Consider the following 16,188-nt stretch of genomic DNA (forward strand, 5'->3'; position numbering starts at 1 on the left):
GAATAAATAAGCTGCATTATTTTATTTATTTGGAAGAGCAAGATGAATACACTTTGAATTTGAATTTGATTTGAATATAGGTCATAAATCCTGTCTCCTCCATGTTAGTGGATGGGAAATGGCTTGAAAGAAAAACACATGTCAATTTAAACTTTTCTCAAAGATGGCGTCTGTCATTACAAAGATAGTGTGAAACCAACACATCAGTTCTTTTGAGAGTTGAGGAAATTCTAACGTTTCTCAATTCAAAATAGGCAATAACACAAATACCATGTTTCCCTCAATTTGTCCACATGCCTTCCCACAGCTAGAGGTTTAACTGGCACCTTCCTCTGTGTGTCTAATGGTTTTATGGTTCCCAACTGAGAATTAGCACCACTCGCTGCTTATCTCAATGAACAGAATTGGCATAATGGTGGCGGATGCAAATGCACGTTAATTCTTACTTTCTGTTTGGTTCAATTTGTGCTAAATTTGGATGGAAACGTCGCTAATGTCAATCTATTCCTTTTAGTTCGTTAATCTAATCCCATTAAACCGAAGAGTGGGTCTTTCTCTGCATAATTAGAGACGATACTAGACTCTGATTGACTGACAACATCTGCTCTGGTTAATTGAAATGTTGTGAACCTGCTGAGTTTCCAGCGAGGAAGATGTCTGTCCAAATGAGACAAAGCCGCATAAGGACTTGATTGAATGTTTAATGTCCACACGGGAGAAAAAGCCGGAAAAACATGCAGTCTGATGAAAGATATGAGTTTCATTAGAGGAGGGGAAACAGCACAAAATTGCATCCAACAACTGCAAGAGTAAAAAAAGTGTGTGTGTTCAACAGAGACACAAAGAGGGGAAACTGAGGCCTGACTCCACCTGGGTACTCAGGCTCCTCTGAGGGTTTTATCTTGAAATACGACCACCATCCCCATCTTACGACTCACTCTGCTGTTGAGCTGCCTCTATTTTATGCCTGTTAAGCCTTTGTGGACCAGAACAATGTCCACACTTCCACTGGAGCTGAGATTGGAGCCATTGTGGACCCTCTTTGTGTCACGCCTTTGCTACAGACATCTGGACTCCTCTTCTGTTGCCCAATTTCCAGTCCCATTCAAGAAGGACAAAGGAGAGCAGGCGCCCGACCGTCCAAAAGTTACCCTCCATCACGTCGGACACTCACAGCCTGACATGGAGACAATGAGGTGGAGGGTGTAGAAGCAACAGCGCCCAGGAACCGGTCTGCTCTGTGTTGGAGGAGGGGGAAGGAATGAGCAAGTGAAACCGAGCTCGTACCCCCCAGGGAGCCATGTGTGTCCACTACTCCCCGAGAGAGAGACCCGGCTGGGCACCAGTGGCTCCAGAGGGGCCTCGGATTGTGGACGAGTGGGAGTGGGAACAACAGCTGCTAAATAAATCAGCACAGAATCAGACAGCGGGTGATAGACAGCAGGACGGCAACGATCTTTAGTGGCGAGGACGCCGGGTGACCGCTAACATGCTCGGTCAAACGGCCTCCACCCTCATCGGCAGCAGCGGCAGAGGGGATGGCTAACAATGACGATGAAACTGAGAGAGCAATGATCGTGTTCACGTGTTAGTGTTGCTGTGCAGTGAGGTTATTAATAAACAACTGTAATCGTCAGAATTAGAGCGTCAAGTTCATTTGTGCTGCAGAAAATCACACGTTGGTCCCAGAGGGCGTCACATTTCATCTCAGAGAAGTCATTATGAAATACTTGAGACATGTGTTGTGCTGAAATCTAAAAAGCTGAACAGAAAGAAGAACCGAGGCAGCGGCTGAGAAGTCAATGGGTAGAGATCCTCGAAGAAGCAGCTGCATGAAAAGGCTCAGAAGTGCTCTGAGAATTCAAAAGGTGTGAGTTATTACAAAAATTATCGAAGTGGTTTGTTTGTAAAACCAATCACAAGTTGGTAAAACCACTTTATATACACGTTTGAAAGGAACACAAGATATTTCATGTTTGTGTGATTATGAAGTTTCCTTCACTGACACTTTTAGTACTTTGCTGACAATCCAAGTTGTAAAACTAACCTGAAATCCCAAACAGGTCGAGTTTCAACATCTGACTTCAATGATTGATCCAAAGCATCATTTAAAAAATACAGCACCGATTCAACAAATTAGCAACAATACAATAAATGATAGTGGAATCATTGAAGTTTGGTCTCAATAGATCAGAAGGGAAACTAATGAAAGTAAAAATAATAAGTATATAAATAACCTGAAACAAGATTTCACACGTGATTCCTATAATCTAGATAACTCTTCAGTTTATGTGAAATGCATGGTTTTTCTTCAAGAAGCTTCCATCTGCATAACATTGTATCTTTACTTTAATAATGTTCTTTAAAACTCAACCCTAAACCTTGAAATGAAATATTCCCATCAACTCAAAGGCATGAACTTGACGAAAATACTTTATTTATATATGAAATGCATATAGACATGAAGATATAAAATGATCATAAAGACAGAAATTAAGTGGAATGAAGACCTCCATAAAACCTCTATAATAAACCTGTCTAACATTGACCCTGCAGCGGAGTCAAAGATCAGCCTGTAATATGTGCTGCTCTAGGTTCTCTGGCTGCTCTCGGACACCGAGGACGCTCAGGGCGCAGATGTCGTGCGTGTCTCTTTAAAACACTGACTCCTGGAGGCGGCCGAGCATTTTGCTGCGGATCGCGGGGAAGAGGAGTGAGCAGCTCGGCGGAGCCTCGTTCGAACCGACGCTTCATCCTGAGACCGTCCGGAGGAGAGGGCTCGTTTTATTTAAGAAGCGGATGAATACAGTTTAACCTTCTTTTTTTTAACCAGCATCTGAAACGAAGAACTGTGTGTGAGTGTGTGATGGACCATGCGCGGACGGAGAAGTGATGCTGCCGAGTTTTGCTGAAGCTTCCTCCGGGGCGGTGCTGCCTCTCATCCCGCTGCTGGCACGTCTTTTTCCGGGAGTGACATCAAAGTTTCCTCGGGGCGATTTTATTCTCCAGGTTCGGTTCCCGTGTCTTCCAGTCACATCTCAGCTGTGTTGAGAGACTGGAGGTTTCACTACATCATCTGACACTGAGCGGACACTGCAGACTCTCAGAGGAGCTGACACCAGGACACAGGGGAGATGAACTTTGGACATTTACTACTTGTGACTGTGTCATTCATCCACATCGCTTCAGGTAAGGAAGAGAAATACTCAAGCAGAAATGTCTTTTAAATCTAAATTTCAATCTCTCTCTCTCTCTCTCTCTCTCTCTCTCTCTCTCTCTCTCTCTCTCTCACACACACACACACACACACACACGCGCGCGCACACAGTCGAGTCTCCATGGCTTCATGGAGGACATTACATTGGTTTCCAGACTTACTCTAACCTTAACCATATTTACTACAGGCCTAACCCTAACCTAACCATAACTCCCAGCTGAAGCTGACCCTAAAACGTGTCTTCAACTTAAAATCTAACACACATTTTGAGGACTTGCTTTTTGTCCCCATAAGGACAACAAGTCCCCATAATGTGACTGTATACACAGATTTAGGTCCATGAGTAATACCTGGACCCCACATACACACACACATAGACATACACACACATACACACAAACTCAAGCAGGTTTGGGGAGATACCTTGTTGGGACATCGCATTGACCTCCATTCATTAAGGACCATAACCTAACCATAACCATGGCAAATTCATGACTAACACTACCCTTAATTTAACCACAATTCAAATTGTACCTCTAATCTTAACCAGGACCTCAGAAATTATGTTTTGCATCAGCAAGACCAGGCTTTTGTCCCCATAAGGTCCTTGGTCCTCACAATGTGTGTTTACACTGGTCCTAAATAGGTAACAAAAACAAGTATACACACACATACAAACTACACACACACACACACACACACACACACACAATCTCACACACTCTCGCACACGCACACACACACACACACACACACACTGCCCATATGGCGTGACTGTCTCACTGTGCACCCTATTTGACTCGTCTTATCGTGTGTTCCATCACTCCAGGGGGACGTGAACGGTGTGTTTAGCTGAATTTCAAACACATTTTCCTGACAGCTGTGGCAACTGAACACATCAAATATATATATTTATGTGTGTGTAAAAGCAAATGCCACACACGCATAAATCTGTAATATTAAAATACCACCGGTGAATGCCAAGAAGATGCACCTTTCCTCAGGGACCTCCTCTCCCTCAGCTCAGAGGTGGTCTCACATGGAGGCCATTAGGCAGCAGGAGAGGTCAAAGGAGAATCCACTCGAGCAAAGAGTGAAAATATTTGACTCTCACTTTCAGCTCACATATTCTCAGTGACAGGCTTATAGTCCTGAAAGCCACAGGCTCCTGCAAAAGTGTTCATGGGGGTTCACGTGTGTGTTATTGAAAAATGCTTTCAAAGGCTCATTTTTTGATTACCTTTGAGAAAGGGATTATATATTTTAACCATTGCTCTAATAACAGTTTAAATTTCCAAGCCTTAATCCAAAGCCCACATAAAAGCAGGGCTCAGAAAAAAACAATTCACGAGAGTGCAGATGTGCATTTTTTATGTCTCCGATTAATTGATGCAACTTTAACACGAAAAACAGACAATATATATTATTCTTTTGATGCATGCATCATGATATATGGTGTGTTTCAGTCTGGAAAAATGAGTTGAACTAAAATCAGTGGATATGAAATTAAATCGAACCAAGAAATATGCTGTGCACTATCAAAGATAACAATTACAGTAAGTAAATTAAGAATTGTACCAATATGCAGATTTGAAAACAATTTAATAGCTGATGTGAATTTATTTACACAAACACATACAAGAAAATACACAATATTTGTCATTTGATCCGTTAACGGTTCCCTGAAGGGTCAATGTTTTTGTTTGTGGTATAAATGTGTAGGATTATGTTGCAGTGTAATTTTCGTCCCTCTAGTGGTTCTATTTATAATTTACCACCGGTTGAAAGTTGCTGGCATCAACACGCCACCAGAGGCAGTAGTAAGACAAGTACTGTTGGCAAGTAAACATGTAAACATAAGTCACAATATATTTCTTTAAAAATAGACTTTAAAATGTCCGACAAGAAAGTATCGCAAACATTTAGGCAACATTTTTGTTTACTAGCCTAACCACGTATCTAGCCAAATACAATATCAACACTATAGGGCACCTGTAGAACGTATTCCTCCACCAAGGCTAAAGTACCATCTAATTGCATTAAATAAAATAATAATCCTGGATCTGCTTGTATATCTGGATTCATTCCAAAAAGGGTTATTCCTTGAGTCATGCCCCACCCCAGCACAAAATTTCATGGAAAGCGGATCAGTCGTTTGTGAGTAATTTTGCTGACAGACAGCAATGAAAACATAAGTGTAGTTAAATATTTGTCTCTTAAGCTGCTAAATGCTTTGCTGTGTTCACAGACCCGTCACTGCTTTGTCTGGCTCCTAATTTGTGCTGGGAAAGTTGCATACGGTTGGTTTTTAGGGGACAATAAGAGTCAACTAAACACATTGAATCTGCCGGCTGGAAAACCAAAACAATGAGCTGAAAGAAGTTTAAAACGCCTGTTACAGATTAGCGGTTCCGTGGATGGGATTCTCTTCTTTCACATAGTAGTGGAAATAGTAATTCACTGTTAATATAAACAAAATGATTATAGCAGCTTTAAAACTTCATGACCAGATGCACTCAGCAGAATCTTTTGCAGTTAAAAAGTAAAGCTATCTCACGTTTGACTCTTCTGAACTGCAATTTCCCGTCAGTCTATTAACTCACACACTGACTCCAGTATATCTGCGGTAAACTAATAGCAGCTGACACTTGGGTCCAGCAGTTATTGGTCGAGCTCTATTTTACATCTTCAATGATAAACTATAATTTCACAATAAATCCTGATTTTTGTGGCGGCCGTGACACCTCTCACCACTTGTGCTTCAATATTATACACTAGTGCCTCCGCTCCACGTTAAAGACACTTTAAAACACCCACACCTTCTGCCTACTTCTCTTTAGCTGGAGTGAGCAGTTCCACTTATTCCCACGTCGAGTTTACTGCACATTTCCCACTGGATGATTTGCATTTTCATAAAAATGCTTGAGAGAAGAGGATTCAATTAGGCTCCATGACCTCTGTGGGCGTCGTGATAAGACATATGCCCCACTTGTAGATTTTATTCCGTTGTTTATTCATACAAATATTCAGATAAATAGGAATTATTTTTAGTGTTATAGTGAGATATGTATTTTCCTGTTGTTGTGTCTCACCAGTAAGCTCCTCTCTGTTGGTGCTAAGATGTGTGGTGGGAGTTTAAGGCTCTGTTTCTGAAACCTCTGTGTGATTGTATAGAGGAAAACGACAACAGTCACCTTCACTCTCACAAGCACACACACACACACACACACACACACAGATTTTTAATTAATATGCCATCAGTGTAGAGGCTAATATTCAATGTCTCCTCGAAATTTCAGTTATCTTGAGCTGCATTCAGACTCAGCCGTGGAACTAATTGATGCTAAACAACCTTTAGCTGGTGATTCGTGTCCATTCTGTCCTCCTGCTCATTATTTAGTGACAAATACGGCTGAGGGCTGACTAAAGCCTCTCATGATGAAATGACCGGGGATGATGAAGCCACTGCATGGACCTGGTTAGTCGTCTTAATGTGCCATGGGCTTGAGTCATGTCGCCGGATGTTGACGATGTCCCACTTCTGGCACAGCCGCTGATGACATCATTCTGGAGATTAGATAACGGCTGAGGAGGACAGTTTCCAAACAAAGGCACTAAACGCCCAGACCGCTGCCAGAAGAAAAATCTAACCTGACGTGTCTTGAAATTCAGTTTGCTGTGGCACGTTATCGTCCTCCCGCAGAGATTTCTTGGGAATGTCAGAGGGACTCCTCAAATGTTTTTGGCCTTTTTAAGTATGTAAATGAATTGAAATTGAAAAAGACGCAAGTTAATCTCTGCAGACGAGCTGTCAACCTTCTGCTGCTGACTCACTTGTAGCTTGAGAGAATGTGAAAGTTGGTCTCTGAGTTTTCTGCCCGTCAGGTAGTTAGTAGTTGGGTTTCACATCAAGCTGTGAGCTCCGACAGGTCCAGTGCACAAGTCTGAGAGGCACAGAGATCTGAAGCAAAACAAGACGTCCCTCTGTGGCATTGTTGTTTTTGCACATTAGCGTGACAGCGGTACACTTCTGCCCCCGGGGAGAACGCGGGGTTAATATTTGTAAATACTAATTAATGAACGCGACCACTGTTATGTAAGGCAACAGCTACGAGCCAGGAAGTGCCAAATATAGCCTGAATCAACAGGGTTTTTCCAGACGTGATCCTGATCATCCCCTCAACTCCTGCACTGCCCACTCTGTGTGCTCGATGAGGCAGAAATGCTGGAGATGCCACGAGCAAACATGTGGGTGTGTGTCAGGGTTTGCAATTAGGACCGATGCGATAACTTGTCTATCAGCGCCGTGTGCTGCACTAATGAGCTTTATTTTGACTTTGGTCGCTTGCGCTTCTCTGGATGTTCTTTTTTAATTTTTTTCATTGCTTTGTGAACAAATTGAAAAATTCTCACAGATCAGAAGCAACCATGACAATTATCCCCCCAAATCAACCATGCACACAATCAAATCATAATGAGCCCGCTGCTCTAATGCTATTAATACCCCCTGGAAAGGAAAGTTAGAGTCCTACGCACTCATCACTGACTTTATTGATGGCGTTTTGGGATGAAGTTCTTATAGACATCCAGTCAAAAAGAGACAGGCTACACTTCTACGTTTGCATACAAATTACTGCTCTAATCAATATTTTATAACAGCGATGCACCAAACTGAATGAAAACAATGTGGCAACATGTCAATAAGCACTTCAGCTGTCGTGACCACAACTTTACAGTCCTGGTTCACTCGCTGCTGTCCTGAGCTGTGTTTCAAGGATCCAATGCTCAGGAACGGCAGGAACCTTCAAAATGGGACAGCCTCTGCTTGCCACAGTCGGTCTTCAAATGCAGCCTCCGAAGGATCCATCCCCTGAACTGGGACACAGCTGTAGCATCTCTGGCAGTACACTACGTGCTCAGCACCCCACAGTAGACACACAGTTAGAGGGTAGTTGGTGAACATAGGAGAGTCATATTCAGTGTTTCCCTCAGAAGACGGTGGAGACCAAACACAGAGCTAAAAGAAAAGGAATTCTGGACTTCTATTCATCAGGTGGACACATTCATGATGGTCATACTTGCTCCTTAACTGGTGGATGTGCATATAATCAACTTTAAATGGGATATTATGTCAGGGTTGTTTTTACAACTATTTTGTGCGCCCCCCCCCCCCCTAAATATTTAAAGATTAATTATTGCAGATTTAAAGTGAAGAAGATTTTTTTCTTTTACATAGCATATTACTGAGCTTGTTCTATTGTGAAAAAAAGCTAGAAAAACCCAAAAGTCTAGAAAAGTTCAAATAAGTAAAATAATTCAAGATCATCAAAACCCAAGACAAATGACAATACCATTTGCACAAAGAATTATGAGGCAGTTTATTGAGGCAGTGTAACGGAAGGATCCATCAAAATTAGAAGAGACTGCATGAAAAAGAGAAATCGTTTAATGTTAACGAGAATAAAATACTATTCGAAGGGTCAACGAGTATCAAATGAGTCGAGCTTTTAAATTAAATTTACTGTACTTTTCTGAAAAATACAGCTGCCTCTCACCCTCACACTCAGGAGAGCCTTGAGAGTAAACCACAGAGCGATAACCTTGCATGGATCGAGCACACTCATGGACAAAGTCCCCTCCAGAATGTTGAGTTGTGCTGAAGGTCTGTGTTGCTGGTACAAGTTCAGACCGGTTTATAATGGTTTCAATGATTAGTCTGCTCTGAAATGTCTTCACGACGGGGGTTCAACAGGGATTTGTATTGTGCTGTAAAAGTCAATATAACTCTGTTCAATTAATACATGTGTGGAACTGAACCGTTTCTTGCTGTTTTAACATCTATGGAAGCCGTGAATTATCTGAGGCAGTAGTTTGTGAAGCATCTCTTTCGATATCTGCTTTTTTTTGCTTGAATTTTCCAGAGGAGCTGTGTGGGAAAATGAAAATGTCAGAGTCGGTTTCTCTGTAAGTAGTCAAAAACTTTCCTTAGCAGCCCCCCCCGAGTAAAATGTCTAGAAAATGTCCATGTGAGCCCATGTGAGCATAGAAATGTCCAGAGATTTCACAGTGAGAGAGTGGGTATGTCGATGAGGTTTTTAACACAAGACAGAAAACAATAGCTCACGGAGGAAAAAGAGTTGACGAAAATGGCAACTCTGAAAGACGAAGAGAATTGAGAGCTTGTAGCGATAAGGGCAATCACTGAAGTTGATGCTTTCAGCAGTGGAGTTTTATGTCATCCCCTGCTTCAGCTCTAACCAGACGCCAAACCCTCGCCTGCACGTTACAATGAATATTTTCCTGTTGTCGTGAACATGTCTGACTCTGACAGTATTCTGCTGGGTTCTTCATATGTAAATGTAAAAAGTCCAAAGACCTAACTTCCGGAATTCATGTCTGAAAAGGATTTATGTTTATGTAAACTCTTCTACACGAGGAGTCCTCCTCTACTTGTTCATGCCTCGTAAATGTGAAACTCATTTCACACCAGAATGCCCCAAATTAATACTTTTCACACTCAACATTTTTCCACATGCACCCTGATATCTCTGAGGAGCCACTGTGGACTCTAATAGGTTGCGTTTATGATCCGACAAAAAAAAAAAAAAATACATTCACTGAGGCCTGTGATGTTTACTTTTCCACGTCAATAGCGCTAAGAGTTTTGTTTTTTGCCAAAAGGTGCTTTCAGTCACTGCACCACAATCTTCCTGTCATGAAGCAAACGTTACCTTGAAAATATTCCTTCTCACAAAGACGAGTCGCTGTCGTGCTCAAGGTGGTGTAGACCTTCTTTTTTTTTTTATTGATTGCACACTTGTCACAGGAGCAGATTGTCTCTTGTCACTTCGACCACCTGAAGCTGTTTGCTATTCCTCCTTTTTTCCTCACATGAATATTCTCCCTGCAATGCATCAGCACGACTCCACATTGATTCTGCTGCACGATAGCTGCGGCTGTAATGAGCGCCCAATCAATCTCATTAATAATCCCCAGGGATAAAAAAAAAAGAGGAAAATGCTTCTGTTACACTTTTAATCCTATGCTGTGTCTGCATTGGAATCATTAGATATTATCACTCTTAGTATTTCCCAAGGGGTCAAATCAATCCACAAGTGTTGTTTGTTTTATGGTGACGGTTAAGCTATTCAAACCAACTCGAAGCAACCTTGACAACACAATACACCGTGACACACACAAGGACAGCTGGACAAGGACAGCTCGATTGCATAAACACTGGAAAGAAAATGTTACAAAACAGACACTCTGCGAATTTATATAATACGTACATTAAAATGACATCTTGTTAATCATTAATTGGGCTGTTAATGGTTTTAAATTTTGATGGTTTCACTGGCTGAGAGGTCACCACTGATTTGTTGGTATCAAAAGGAGTTTGGAGACAATAAAAAGGAGCCGATCAGAATAATCTATAACTATAAGAGACAAGTTACTGATTTCAACAATACAGGTAGTGTAAATGCAGCTATTTTAATATATCAGTGATTTTACAATAATTCTTGAAGAAAGAAATTCTACCACAGATCTATAAAAGGTTATATTGTTAGTCAACTTTCTTTATTCAGGACAGTTTATTGAGATTAGGATCTTTTTTTCAAGAGAGACCATGACCTGAATTTATCTAATTTATCAACTTAAATTAAATATATAAACAAACTTCCTTATTTTTAGTTTGTGCACTTTATCATGGCTGCAAAAAAGAATATATCTTTATAAATTGACCAAAGTAAATCATTTCAGCAGAATTACGTTTCCACTTCAGCTTTCAATCAATTTCCAATGATTTCATCCTGATATTTTTCTTAGAAGATGGTGGAGACCAAAAACAGAGCAAGAGTGAAATAAATCACAAATCACTAGATTGGTCATAATTGTCTGTTTGCAGACAATATTGAGTAAATAACACACAAATCAAAAACAATAAATAAATAAAAATGTATTGTACACTCCTTATGAAACTATGTACATCACGACTGGGCTATACTCAATATTGTATACAGACGTTTATTTAAATATTTGGTGGTGTGTCTATCAAGGGGATGCTGGATGAGGATGAGGGGAGGGCACATGGGACGGGTGTTATGAAGGATGTATTTCAAATATGGACTCTGTGAATTATCCATGTAAAATTCCAATAAACAGAATTTGAAAAAAATAAATAATAATTGGCTGTTTCCACGAGGAAAGTCTTGGATTTTCGGATGTTCAATGTGGTTCTTTCGATTAGAGAGCTGCCTCAAAAAAACAACAACTAACAAACAAACATCACATCTGACATCCACTAAAGAAGATCCAAAATTCATTAATCCTTCATCTTTCCTTGGGTGTTATCACGTAAAAGTCAGGATATTTTGGCCTCTGCTGCATCGATTTTGACCATTTAGTTTTTTACATATATGTCCCACAATTCTCCCATCACTGAACCACTGCAGTTCTGCTTTCCAGAGCTCGACTCCGTCTCTCAGTATTTGTTTTGGGGATAAAACTCCAGTTACGACTGAAGTGGAAGGGAGCTCAGAGTGTGATGTAACTGTATTACATGGCTTGGGACTTTAAACTGCCAGCGGATCCTTTGCGTGCTTAAAAAACCAGAGTTCACCATCAGGACATGGACGTCTGCAGAGATACTTCTTCAAAATTCAAACGATTCAGATGTGTCAATATTGTAATCTTCACAGATGCCATACAGCTCTGATGAGATATAATCCGCAGGATGGCACTTTTTAATATCTTAGAGGATCAGCTTATGGGCACACAGCATGAAATGTTTCACCCTGTACTTGCTCTTCTTCCTGTAAACAAAGTGTGGTTTTGCATCAACTGGAAATGCTACGGCACATTTTAGTGCCCGATTACGGCCCGATTAGTATTCATCCAGATCCTGCATTAGCGTTTAGTGAGCGGTCCTGGTTCGTGACCCCGGGGTGTTAGCTGAGAGCGCTCGCATCGATGTTTACCTCGAGTCGTGATGGCAACTCCGGGCCCGCGGGGATCAAATCAGTTCATGAAAAGACATAAATCTGCTTACGGCGTAAAAGTGAGGGTTTATCCTGATGCCTCAGATTTAAGTATAATGTAACAACAAGCGTGTGCAGCGACATGTGTGTCATCGGGTTAGTCCCGGCCGCTCCTCTCCGCTCATAAAGCAGTCGAGATTATGTGCTGAAAATAATGCCTTAGACAGAGCCGCATAGTAATCATTCGCACAGTGACCATTTCATTTCCCCGTCTTTCTTTCTTTTTTGTTAACAGTGAGGGAAAGACCATCTGTTCCTCAGAACCAAACTAAAAGCAGCAGGATTTTGAATTATTCATTTTTTTCCAACTGTAACACATTGTTAAGAGACATTTGGTCTTGCTCTAAAAGCTTACCTTCGTTCTTGAAGCAGTGGGCCTTTCCCTCACAGCCAAGAGAAAATGGATCCCCAGAGAGAGGGATATGGGAGTTATCTATATCTTGCTGCCTTATTCTCACATCCTGGGTTTCTCTCCCTTTCATACGCACAGGTCTGTCTGTGTTATTCCCACTTTTCCTCCGACTTCATCATCTAAGCCTCTGCAACGGTTCAGATTGACACAGAGATTGGCCATTATCATATCACATGTGTGAATTCATCCTTGGCACATGCAGCGTCTATTTGAAGCTACTGTATGCACACTTTACTAGAAAGCAACAGAAACCCCTGCTGAAGAATGGATATTAAAGGTTGTTATAGGAATACTTCCTCCCTGAAATCATAGTAACCATCAAGGAGTTATTACCCATGATTATGATAATATAACTGTATTTATATAGCAATATTTAAACAAAGTCACAAAGTGCTTCAAAAAATACAGGGTAATGTATTGATATTGTAACGATTCACCGATATTATCCAAAAGAAAATCTTTGTCCGGCATCTCCAACGAACGATTATCATCTCCTTCAAACGCTGTCATTGCTTTCTATTTCTGTGTTTTCTATAATGGTGGGTGCTCAGCCTTGTAAGTGACATCTGTCCTCATCTCCACGTTACAGGGTCCCGGGCACGGCTGGAGGACAGCGGGCCTCGCATAGTGGAGGACCCCTCGGATTTGATTGTCTCCAAGGGGGAGCCCGCCACCCTCAACTGCAAGGCAGAGGGCCGACCCACTCCCAGCATCGAGTGGTACAAAGATGGCGAGCGTGTGGAGACTGACAAGGACGACCCGCGCTCCCACCGCATGCTCCTGCCCAGTGGCTCCCTCTTCTTCCTGCGCATCGTACACGGGCGACGGAGCAAACCAGACGAAGGCATCTACACCTGTGTGGCCCGCAACCCCCTGGGAGATGCCATCAGTCGCAATGCTTCTCTGGAAGTTGCTGGTAAGGCTCTGTTTAATTTGTTATTGTCCTTAAAGTTGGGGTGTGTTCCTTTGCACTACATGTTGTGTGTGTGTGTGTGTGTGTATGAAGATGCCTCACAGTTTGTCACAGATCTCGCTGCAGTCGCCTGGCAGCTTAATGGAGGTCCACTGGACAGTTGGCTGTGCTTGAAAATGATGACATGAAACAACCGAGCTGCAGGAGGCAACCCCAAAAGAGACGGGGCTAGAGATAAATTCAGTAACAATCGCTGGCCTGTGGATCTGATCCTAATTTTAGGTTATTGTGGCAGGAAATATATATTTCTCCAGAGTTGTTTTCTTGTTATTAGCTCTTTAATTGAGGCTTTAAAAGAGTCAACGCTGTGACCATAAACAACATTTGTACCCATTAAAAACAAAGTGATAATAACATATTCTTTCTGAAGGAGTCATTTGAAATAGGACACTACTGTGGCGTTGCTGTTTTACCTTTGTTTAATCTCTCTACCTAATTTCACATATGGGTATAATGATCCCCAAATATTTAACTTCAATATTGGGTTTTTCACGTCATCTCACAGATATATATATATATATATATATATCTGTGGTTAGCACCATAACATGTCAGGCTGTCGGTTTTTATAAAAGATAATTAGATTTTTAGCTCTATTGTTGAAATCTTCTTCACTTCCCGATTGCCATTCATTTATAAAGTCGTCTCTGTCACTGGCCCTTGCAGGACTGTAATATACACACGACGAATGAAATGCTAGCTGTTGTCAGTCAGTGTGCGTTCATGTGTTTTGGGGGCGTGGCTTTGAGGGGAGGGCAGATTAAAGGGGGTGGGATGTAATGGCCGCATTTCTTTTTGAGTGATCAGCTGTTACTCGCTTTCCCAGGATTACCAACCCTAGCTTTAATACATAGATTTTTAATTTGGGAAATTGACTTGTAATGAAATAGACTGGTATTAGATCAGTTTATACTGGTTATGATATAATGGCCTGAACTGACGAAAAGGAATCAGGAGCAGCAGAGATAATGTTTGTTGCATCTCTAATTTCCTTCACCACTTCTTATACAGTGATTTCAGAAAAACATACTTCGACGAGGTGTGAAGGTAAAAGAGTGCGTTCCTCTGACAGCTTTTCATAACACTTCAATTAGTGAGGAAAATCAACTACTTGTCCTTGTGTTACAGAGGATCTATTGTGCTGCAAAGATTTCACTGCTTGCTTTAGGTCAGACTCAAAATGACAAGTGCTTGAGATGATTTCTTTTTAACTCAAGTGTTTTTAAAAGATGGAGGAGGGTTGTGCTTCTCGGCCTCATCCCTGTCTTTAACTTCATTGTTTGAAATGTGATTTTCAAACCCTCATGTCTTCATCAGTAATGCTGAAAACACAGGAATATCTCAAAGCCAAATTCTATTTCGTTCATGTCTTGATTAACTATACATGATATAGTGATTCATAGACCATGCTACAATTCCGTTACACAGTCTTAGTAAATTACATTAGGCCTGCAGCTTTCAATTAATTCATTTCGTTCCTTATAAATTGTCAGAGCATGGTGAAAAAATAAAATTTCTCCAAGTTGTTGCTCACAAATATATTATTTTGTCCAAAACTCTCTAAATAATGTAATTAATATTAATTTTGTGATAAATAACAACAGCAATTCTTCACTTTTGTGAGATTTTGCCTTGAATGGTGATGCAGAAAACTCAAGGGTCACTTAGTAAAACCCAAACCTCTGCCAAGGCCCAACTCAAGACACAGTCAAAGATACAACTTCCCTAGATACCCCTGATTTGTTTTAGGATCCATGAATTATTACCATTTATCTCACAATGTGAAATAAAGTGCAAGAAAATTCCTGCCACTTTCTCCCGACCATCATCTGAATGTGAAGATGGACGACATGACAGCTCCCCAAACGTGAAGCCAAAGCATCTCGATGGCCTTCTGCAGGATCAGTCTGCCTCCTCCATGTTAGCAGATGGGACACGCACCAAAATCAAAAGTTAAAGTACAGGTTCCTGTCAGTGTAGGTCGTTCTTATTGCTAATTATTTTTGATGTTATAAAATAGAGTGAAATGTCATGATTGACAGCTGAGAGTCTGTGATTGGCTCCGTCCCCTGGCTGCTCCTGCCAAGACTCTGGCTCCAAACGCACAAGATGGCACTGTCCTCCTCCAGGATATCAGCTTAATGTTTGGATAGTGGGAGCGGAGCCCATCGTCCATCTTTATTTACAGTCTTCGTCCAGATCCACCAAGTTTCAAGAAAATTGTTGAACTAGTTTTGGCATAATCCTGCTAACAGACAAACAGAAAAATAACTTTGGCGAAGGTGCATTTTGTTTTTTTTTACCTTGTTTAATTAACATCATCAGTTACTAGTAACCATACAGGCTGAGACCTCCTCTATGGCAGCCAGGTAATCATCAAATCAACTGAGAGTCACCGCTTAGCCAAGCTGTGTTTTCTTTGTACAGACATGTGGCAGAGGAATACAGCAGGGGAGCGCGAGCGTCCTCAAATCTTGGCGCGTGCACTGAAGTAAAAAGCTCCCAATAGGAAGGAGCCGTGTCTATTATTTTTCGCTCCTCGGTCTGG

General features: G+C 41.3%; 1 protein-coding gene across 1 annotated transcript in view; it reads left to right on the forward strand.

Moving 5' to 3' along the window:
* Nucleotides 1-1,300: 1,300 nt before the first annotated feature.
* Nucleotides 1,301-16,188, forward strand: part of LOC128440560 (roundabout homolog 2) — a 48,363-nt gene continuing 33,475 nt past the window's right edge. The window contains exons 1-3 of the mRNA XM_053423309.1: nt 1,301-1,430; nt 10,804-10,851; nt 13,254-13,583. Coding sequence (XP_053279284.1) covers nt 1,301-1,430; nt 10,804-10,851; nt 13,254-13,583 — 508 coding nt within the window. The remainder of the gene's footprint in view (nt 1,431-10,803; nt 10,852-13,253; nt 13,584-16,188) is intronic.

The sequence above is a fragment of the Pleuronectes platessa genome, chromosome 5, assembly GCF_947347685.1.
Source record: "Pleuronectes platessa chromosome 5, fPlePla1.1, whole genome shotgun sequence".
NCBI classification, from domain to species: Eukaryota; Metazoa; Chordata; class Actinopteri; order Pleuronectiformes; family Pleuronectidae; genus Pleuronectes; species Pleuronectes platessa.